At 41.6% G+C, this 9,017-nt stretch overlaps 3 protein-coding genes across 7 annotated transcripts in view; 1 reads left to right on the top strand and 2 right to left on the bottom strand.

Annotated features, from left to right (window-relative positions):
* Positions 1-2: 2 nt before the first annotated feature.
* On the bottom strand, positions 3-2,899 carry mul2 (mitochondrial E3 ubiquitin protein ligase 2; the record flags this gene model as incomplete). Its single annotated transcript, XM_020595855.1, has 6 exons — positions 2,738-2,899; positions 1,856-2,009; positions 1,194-1,281; positions 973-1,093; positions 585-816; positions 3-431 (listed from the first exon to the last, which is right to left on the bottom strand). Coding segments are annotated over exons 1-6 (1,095 nt in total), but the record flags the coding sequence as incomplete, so codon positions are not given.
* On the top strand, positions 2,843-6,938 carry alg3 (ALG3 alpha-1,3- mannosyltransferase). The gene is made up of 9 exons (XM_020595737.1): positions 2,843-3,023; positions 3,547-3,646; positions 3,763-3,910; positions 4,090-4,250; positions 4,396-4,516; positions 4,631-4,836; positions 5,266-5,342; positions 5,469-5,613; positions 5,728-6,938. The coding sequence occupies exons 1-9, from the start codon at positions 2,843-2,845 to the stop codon at positions 5,900-5,902; spliced, it is 1,314 nt and encodes a 437-aa protein (XP_020451393.1). The 3' UTR covers positions 5,903-6,938.
* A 74-nt stretch (positions 6,939-7,012) lies between these two features.
* The window catches only part of vwa5b2 (von Willebrand factor A domain containing 5B2), a 17,340-nt gene continuing 15,335 nt past the window's right edge, over positions 7,013-9,017 (bottom strand). For all 5 annotated transcript variants that reach the window (XM_020595735.1, XM_020595734.1, XM_020595733.1 and 2 more), the window contains 3 exons: positions 8,670-8,781; positions 8,230-8,353; positions 7,013-8,138 (listed from right to left, as the gene is read on the bottom strand). In XM_020595735.1, the coding sequence (XP_020451391.1) occupies positions 7,377-8,138; positions 8,230-8,353; positions 8,670-8,781 (998 nt within the window). In that variant the 3' untranslated portion in view covers positions 7,013-7,376. The remainder of the gene's footprint in view (positions 8,139-8,229; positions 8,354-8,669; positions 8,782-9,017) is intronic.

Below are 9,017 nucleotides of genomic sequence, written 5' to 3'. Positions count from 1 at the left end.
CTGATGTTCTGCCTACAAATGGGGCATCGGTGGTCTGGAAGGGCCTGGTAGCAGTTGTAGCAGCAGCACGCATGCCCACAGTCCAACAGAATACAGTTACGTGGCTGACTGAGGCAAATCACACAGGCATTCTCTATGCGATTCTCTGTCCCGTCTTGAGGGTCCTCGGGGCCTGTGACAGCAGCACGCTCCCAGCAAACCTTTAGGTGGTTGTAGTGGCGTCGAGCCGCCCATAGCAGGACTGCCACCCCAGCCAAAGCAAAGCCAACGGCCAGCACCTTCCACAGAACAGTTGCGCGCTCTTGATCGCCCCGTAGGGTGTCAAAGTCTGTTATGCTCAGGAAGTACTGTAAACCGTTAGGAGGCCGAAGATACAGGCTGCCGTCTGTGTCTAGTGTCAGCTCACCTACACCTGTGAGAGTTGCACCTACCTAGGAAGAGAGGGAAATATCGGCAGAATGTATCATTAAGACCAGTATTTTTCATAGTGGTAAACAAAAAATATTTATGCTTTGTCAACCGGCAATGAATTAATCACTAAATTGTAGAAGTTAACAATGTTAGTATGTCATTTAACAACTGACTTTGAGCATTTCCTCTGTCTCCAGCTGCCCTTTAAGCTTCTCCCCGCTGAGGTACTGTCCTACTATGTCACCCAAGCCATAATTGATCTGGTGAAACTTTTCATGGGTCATCTCCATGTGCACTCCAGAGGCCTGCTGAGGGCACAGGACTTTGACTGTGGTCTCATCTGTTCCCACTAATGCAAAGGGCACCTCATTTACTCTTTGGAGCAAGATTTGCTCACTGTCCATCCTGCAACAAGTAGAGGTGGAAATAATGAGTCTTTTTGGTCAAGACATATGATGACACAGGTAAAATATCAAATAAACTGTATCGTTAGGGTTACCTCACTTGTGTCATGTTTTGTGGAACATTTTACAAAAACAAATATTTAGTCTCACTTCTCACCAAGTGTGTGACAAACTGCTCCACACCAGCCTGTGTTCTTTCAACATGAGTCTCTGTAACACTCCATGTATTTCCTTTTGGAAGTGACTGGTTATAGGCTCACCTACTGGTTGCACAGTACCTACATATAAAAGCATACACACATAATAGACAATAAGAGGTTTTGTTAAAAAAAAAAAAGGTATACACATTTAGTGAATAAATATAGAGACCCTGATTACCTTCAATGACAGCATATTGCAGACAAGCTCCTGGAGTAACTTTTAAAATGTCTTTGAGGCATCCATCTATGGCTAAGTGTGGCGCATCCTGACAACATGGGAAACAGACTGTTGCATTACAGTATACATATTGCAGTAGACAGGCTTTAGGTTTTATAATATTGCACAGTGCATGGAAATCTGTTACTGACTGCACTGGTTCCAAACCTGGAGGGTTGGACCGTGGAATGGTTTGCAAGATGGGAAAGAAAAAGAAAAACATCTGACACAAAAATTCAATTTTCTTTTCCTCTTCTCCAGTTTTTGCTTTTGAATATTTGCATAGTCTACTTCTTCAGTTCTCTAAAAGTATATATAGAAACTATTATGAGGGACTGCAAGTACACCCTGCTTCAGGCACAAGTTGTTTCCACGCTATTAGCTTGGAAACAGCTGGAAACAACTGGCTCTAGAAGATTAACCTCCACTGTAAACACACTTTAGGGACATAAATGTTGATGTGCCAAAAGAGGATTTCAAGCTTCATGGTAACCCTGAGGACTTTTTACATCACTTTACAATAATCTCTTTCCTACCAAAGGCTAAGGCAGCATGAAATTAGCAAAATATGACACTATAAAGTTGTATAAAATTCTGTTCATTACACATGATCAGAAACTAACATCAAGTTTTTCCACTGTTATCCGACGCTTCCTGTACAGATAATAGCAGATGCCTGAGAAGGCAAGGCTGGTCCCGAGACACAGTGCCTCTATAAACCTCACAGGAAATTCATCCATTCCCTCTGGGTCTCCTGTCACTGTCCCGGGAGCAGACCTGCAAAAACATATGACATGTTAGAAGGTCAGTAAATCCATTGTCTTCTTTAATGTACAAGCCCACAGCTGAAAGTTTCATCCTGACTTTACTTTGACATGTTTTTAATATATTTTCAATGTGTTTGGAATTAAATATTGATCGATCTGATTTAAATATGGCACAAATAATAATGTTACAGTATCATATTGTGCTACAGTTTCCTGCAATATACTGATTCCCTGTCATACATTTTGCACATTTTTTCACCATAACAAATAAAGAGAAGTATCCTTCTTTTGCATTTATGTGAAAGAATGTTTGTTCCTGTCTGGTTAAAAAGACTACACTCAACTGATTATAACAGCCTCATCTCAGTAGTGTATCATTTCTGAAGGCACTAAATTAGTCTATGAATTCTTAGCAAATCAGAAATCATGCTGACCGTACATGTTATATGCTTTGGCAGCCACTTGTTACAGCATATTCAACTGAGATCATGTTCTTTAAAGTAATGGTTAACGTTAGAGAAGTTAGCTGCTAGCCAGCTAATGTTTCTATGTACCAATGTACCAATAGCAGTGACCTGTAAACGCGATTTTATTTCTTACAACCTAACGTTGGATAACCATGTAAGCCACAAGAATTAAATGTATATAAGTGCATGTGTTTTAATGATCAAGTACAATGGACAATAAATCTGTTGCTTTACCTATAAGAGAAAGGAAATATTTAAAGTTGACATTTACCTATGGAGTCGTCTTCTTCTTCTTCTGCATGCCAATTTGACATGTCGCGTCATGTGACGAAGCCTGCGCATGTCATTTGCGGTCTTTTTCCACGTCACCGTAGAGATGGCAGGAGGTGTGCGGAGAAAGTCTTCGGGTTCCCAGTCCGCTTTGTGGGGGAAACTTCACACAGTGTGGCAGGACAAATATTTGGTTCTGTTCAAGACGGAGTACACGTTACTGGTCGTTTCAGTGTTGTGGTTCCTGGAGATCGGAATCAATGTGTGGGTCATACAAAAAGTAGCGTGTAAGTAGCTGCGCGGCTAGGTAGCATGCTATGTTGTATTATCATTTTTCTGAACCTGTCTGGGTGCTAAGTAGCTAGCGTTAGCAAACATACTAACTTAAACTGCCACCTGTCTAAAGGAATCTACTGTCCTAGTAGGACCACATGCAATCGTTTGCTCTATCCCTGCGTTAAATGGCATCTATTCTTATCTGCGACTGCTTTTTGTAACTAGTGCACTAGTAAACATGCATGTGCATTGTTGTGCTGAAATAGTTATTGAATTAACAGTAGATTGTGAGACAAAAGCAAATGGTCAGTGGCACTTTGGATCCAGAGGAATTGTAATGGACTTCTGTCTTTGGCTTGGCTTGGTTTGCTTGGATTTTTGTTTGTTTTTTGGAATAGCTAAAGGTAATTAAATTGTAAAAAAATAATTGAATGTATTAATGCAGACAAGAAAAATAACATCAACACTGACCATGACATGCTGTTAAAACCTTCCCCATCAGTCATGATCAGTGATTTATGTGCTTCACTGCAGACACTGAAATAGACTGGAAAGCCTACATGGATGAAGTAGAGGGAGTTATCAATGGTACTTATGACTACACCCAGCTTAAAGGAGACACGGGCCCCTTGGTGTGAGTTTCGATTGCCTGCAGTGTTGTAGATGTCTACATCCTGTATTTCAATGTATATTTCAGTGATCTTTTTCTTTTTTTTTTCTATAAGGTAACTTAACACCTTGTTGTTGTAGGTACCCGGCTGGCTTTGTCTACATCTTCACAGCTCTCTACTACATCACCAGCCATGGGGTGAACATTCGCCTGGGCCAGTACATTTTTGCTGTTTTCTACCTCATCACACTCTTGCTTGTCTTCAGAATATACTACCGCACCAAGAAGGTCAGTATGTGGTCATGTGACAGAACCTTGATTTTTTTATTTTTTTATCATGCAGTTTTATAAATTTTGGGAAAACCAGCAATAAATTCAAGTGTTTTTGTTACTGATTCTTATGCAGCTGGTGGATTTTGTGAAAACCTGCTCCTTTTCTCTGTGATTTCATAATATTATTTTTCAAGGTTCCTCCCTACGTGTTCTTCTTCATGTGTTGTGCTTCCTATCGAATCCACTCAATCTTTGTGCTGCGTCTTTTCAATGACCCAGTGGCTATGATGCTCCTCTTTGTAGCCGTCAACCTCTTCATAGATGGATACTGGACACTGGGCTGTGGCTTTTATAGGCAAGTGTGGTCTCTCCTTAATGCTGTGTGCTAAAAGTACTATGTATACAGATGTCATGTATTTCTTGGTGAATGTCTATATAATATCATTGTGAATTTGTGTGACATGATGAAATTAGAATTAATCTTCTTCTCTTTCTGACAGTTTAGCAGTGTCTGTCAAAATGAACGTGCTTCTTTTTGCTCCCGGGCTGCTTTTTCTCCTCCTCTCAGAGTTTGGTCTGATCAGAACAATCCCAAAACTTTCTCTGTGTGCAGGCATACAGGTAAATATTTCATCTAACCTAAAATTAGGCACCATTCATTTTGTACAATAAATTTAAGAAATGTAGTGCCTTTTCAAAGACTATGTCTAAATTTGATTTATTTTTTAACTGCAGCTTTTGCTGGGCCTCCCGTTCCTCCTGGAGAATCCCGTTGGTTACATGAGCCGGGCGTTTGATCTCGGCCGTCAGTTTATGTTCAAGTGGACAGTCAACTGGCGCTTCCTGCCAGAATGGCTCTTCTTGAATCGCTACTTCCACTTACTCCTGCTGGCTGCCCACCTGCTCACCCTGTTGCTCTTTGCTTTCTGCCATTGGAAGAGGTGAGACAGACTTTTGCAGTGCCAAGGTCACTGTTAGCTTTAGAAGGGAGCTGAAATAAATTGGGTTAAAATTGTTCCACAGCACCACAGGCGTGGGCTGAGATATTTAGATGTAGTAGGAGGTTATAGGAACCTCATTTCATTTTTTTATTTTTTTTATTTCACTACTTCAAAATCTTATTGACCCATTTTTACTGTCATAGGACGGATTTCACTTCACCATCCCAGCAAGTCTTATTTGTACTGTTTCCATTTTAATTGGCACACAGTTAAGTGTTTTAGCACACGTAGTGATGTCAGCCACATTTGTTTGTCATCAGGTGCAATTTTCACAGATAAGACTATTTACTATTAAGGACAATATAGACAATATGTGCCAGGTAGTTTACAATTTTTTGTGAGACCACTGTCACCACTTTCTCTTATCAGGCCAAGGGAAAGCATCTTGGAACTCCTCAAGGAACCGGGCAAGAGGAAGGTCCCTGCTCAGAAAAACACTGTTAATCATATCCTTCTGTTCCATTTGAAACTAAAATAACTGAAACATATTGGGACTTTCAGCAATGTTATTATTGTGGTGAATGATACATTAGTATTCAGTGGATTTTGTATCAAACCTTAACAGACAACACAGATGGTGCTGATTCTTTTCACCTCTAACTTCATTGGGATGTGCTTCAGTCGTTCTTTGCACTACCAGTTCTACGTGTGGTACTTCCACACGCTGCCTTACCTGCTCTGGAGTGGAGGAGTCAAGAAGCTGGCTCACCTGCTCAGGTAAGAGAAAACCTAAACACTAGAATAGAAGTTCCACTTTTAAACCTGTAGCATAGAAGGTCACTGAGCAGTCAATCACATGTTAATGCTATGTTATTTTATCCTTGTGTCCAGGGTCCTAATCCTGGGTCTGATCGAGCTTTCCCCCTCCCCCCCTACTAACGGCAGCTCAGCTGCGCTACACATCTGCCACGCCATCATCCTCCTCTGTCTGTGGCTGGCTCCGCCGCTGCCTTCAGCTCCAGCAGAAACACAAGAACAGACAGCTGTCAAGGACAAACGCCAATGAGCCGCAGCCTGATCGGACCGGATGTCTTATTCAGCCTAATCAGCTGCCGAACAGCCTCCATCATCCTCCTCTCTTAAATGTTTGCAACACCGGTGAAGAGGGAGGTCACTGGGTTTGCCTGTTTATACCTGAATTAAAGGAGTCTTTCTCATCTTGGCTCACCGCTTAAAGTGAAGGAGGCTAATGTGTGGGTGCAGTCTGCAGACAGATACCTACATGATGAAATGGCATGTAATCTCTTATAAGAAGAGAAAAATATGGATTCTCAGGTTTCATTTTCAAATACGTAATCAGAGGAACGCTTGGAAGAAATTGTAAAGAATGTTACGTAGGTTGTATTTCAACTTAAACTTAATGTTAAACGTACATTTTGGCCTTAACAGCTGTCAGCTGGTGTATGAATTAAATACTGCATTGTATCAAGACTGCAGTATAATGAATCTGCCATCAGTTTGTGGCATCACCACTGCTGTTTTCAGTACATGGCTTTTATCTAATTTGTTACATAACGGATTCATCCTCTGCTGGGAGTATTTTAATGTAAAGAGTATTTCATGGACTGAAACAGAAATGACATTTACACTCACTAGCCTCTTGATTAGGTACAGCATAGTGGTCACAGTGGTGTTGTACTGGACTACGTTATATTCACAGGTGTTCCTAATACTCTGAGCCTCTCGTGTACTGTATGTGCTGAAGCTGGGGAGGATAAAAATATAGAGAACCCTCTGAATATAATGTAATCCAGTACAACACCCCCTTTAATTATGACCTCAATAATGGACATATTTGAATTTATACATGTGACAATTTTGCCAAAAACATTTTGAGCTTCATAAGCACAGATGTTAAGGGGGACATGTTGCACTGAAGTTCATACAATTCAACAGTTGCGACTATTAATGTGGCTGGTGAGTGTATATTAAACAGAGATGCCACTTAACTTTTATGCTGTTTTATCCTTCTTTTTTTTTTACCTCCCAATTTATATTGTTATGCTGCTTCTATTGTACACATTATAACAAATGATAAACTATTTTCCAGCAGTAGTTTTATTATTTAAAGTAATCAGTTTTAATACATCATTAGTTAATCAACTAATCAAAGTCATTCCCATTTGACACCAACTTTGATTTTACATCTTGCAAAGTAGTAAAATAAGCTAAAACCGAGACTACAGAAAGCCCATTCAGGTGGTCAAGGCATTCTTGTGATTGCATAAAGCATATTTATAAGAAAAGGCCACTTGGTTCATGCTATCTAAAGGGTCTTGTCACATAAGATTATTAGCTGTTAAATTTTTCATGTGCAACTTAATATTGGAATGAACTTTGCACTGGGTCATGATCTTAACTGACCGTGCAGACAAACCACAGGAATTACATCTCCACGTAAAGGTCTTGCTTCTTTTGAGTCAGCCACTGGTAATCAGTGAATATGCAACTCTGGCTCAGTTGCTTCTGAGGCGATTGTCTCACATATTATTGGGGTTATAACACAGCATGTTTAATTTGATGTTCTCATCCCAGTGGCGTAACAGCAGGAACAGCTGTCTGGCAGCTCCCTTCAGCCCTGCCAGGTCCACTCCCTCAGGCAGCTCTTGACAGCGCAGCCAGAAGTCTGCTTTTGCTGCCACCAACTCCCACTCCATGAAGTAGCCAGCGCAGCGATGCTCAAGCCAGGCTAGAGCCACAGCTGTGGCCCAGCTTGAACCCTCCAGGTCCTCTTGAGCCAATTGGCAGCTCTCCTGGGGGTCACCTGGCTCTGCTGAAGAGCCTTCACATACATCTGTCTCTGATCCACGACCACTATCTGCCTGGCCATGGCTCTGGCTCTGAGAAAGGCCAACGGATAGCTTCAGGGACCCATCTTCAGAGCTAGGGAGGTCAGGGAGGTAGGTGACAGGGTCTTGGTCAGACAGGCATCTTCGGCGAAGCCTGGGCTCCAGTATTAGGGGTGTGTCAATTGGAGTGTGGTGGAAGGGAGGTGCGGTTGCTTTGGGGAGGGAGCAGGAGGAAGGAGAAAAGGTAACATGGTGAGTGATGGGAGCACCCAGAGGTTTGGCAGATGTGGATAAAGATGGAGCACTGGGAGATGTGCAGCGGAAAGGCAGGCTGAGGCTACGGCGGTGTAGGCTGTAGGGTGAAGCCCTTTTCAGCCGGTCCAATGGGATCTGGACACAGTCCGAGTAGATATCAGTCAGAAGAAAAGCTCCTGATGCCAGCTGCAGATGTACCTGAGGAGACACCATATAAACATCATTTCATAAATGTGTTTGTATGCTTTTGTGTAGATTAATACGTATGCCGTAAGTCTGCAGAACACACCAGTGGCAGGTAGTCTGGAGCTTCACTTTCAGGTTGTTTCTCAGTCTCTGCAGACAAACAGTGGGACTTGAGAGGAACCTGCTTTCCTGAAGAAATAGAGGACCTGAGTCTGCCCAGTGGGAACCTGGAATATATTTTTTGTTTTGGTTATTTTTTTGCATTTGAATTTATATACACATGCAAGTGTAGACAAAGTATACACCCATCACAGAAAGAAACTGATAACGAGTAACGAGGAAGTGAGGAGGTTAACAGCTAAAATAAATGTCAAGGGGAACAGTCTCAAAAAGCTAGTCTGCCTGACTGAAGTGTCTGACGGACATATACACATTCTGCTAATTGCCACTACATTTGCATTTTTGCCAGTCACCTTTACACTTTAAGGATGAATTCACTAGTAACTTCTAACTAAGAGTTAGAAGTTAATGTGAAAGCCTCACCTGGTGCCAAAGAAGCTCTCCATTGACTTGCTCTCTATAGATCGCTGTGAACGAGTGCATGAGGTGCCAGTTATTGCTGGGGCTGTAGCAGAAAAGGCACTACCCCCTACACCTGAGACAGCAGTGTGGAATAAATCAAACATTGTTTCATCAGTATAGTGACAAAGTGTTTCCTAACTTTATTTAAAGAACAAGGCTGGTTGTTCTCTATATTAACAGTATTTTCAACAATCCCCATACAGATAGAAAACAAATATCAGGGTCTTGTGTTTTGTTAATGAGGAAACGTCACCCAGTGCAGCAGTGTATTTCACTGATGTGTTTTTAATAATTTTTGAACAACTGTGG

This window comes from Monopterus albus, unplaced genomic scaffold (genome assembly GCF_001952655.1).
Source record: "Monopterus albus unplaced genomic scaffold, M_albus_1.0 scaffold28.1, whole genome shotgun sequence".
NCBI classification, from domain to species: Eukaryota; Metazoa; Chordata; class Actinopteri; order Synbranchiformes; family Synbranchidae; genus Monopterus; species Monopterus albus.
Note: the sequence above shows the minus strand (reverse complement) of the source record. Positions and strands in the feature narration are given on the sequence as shown.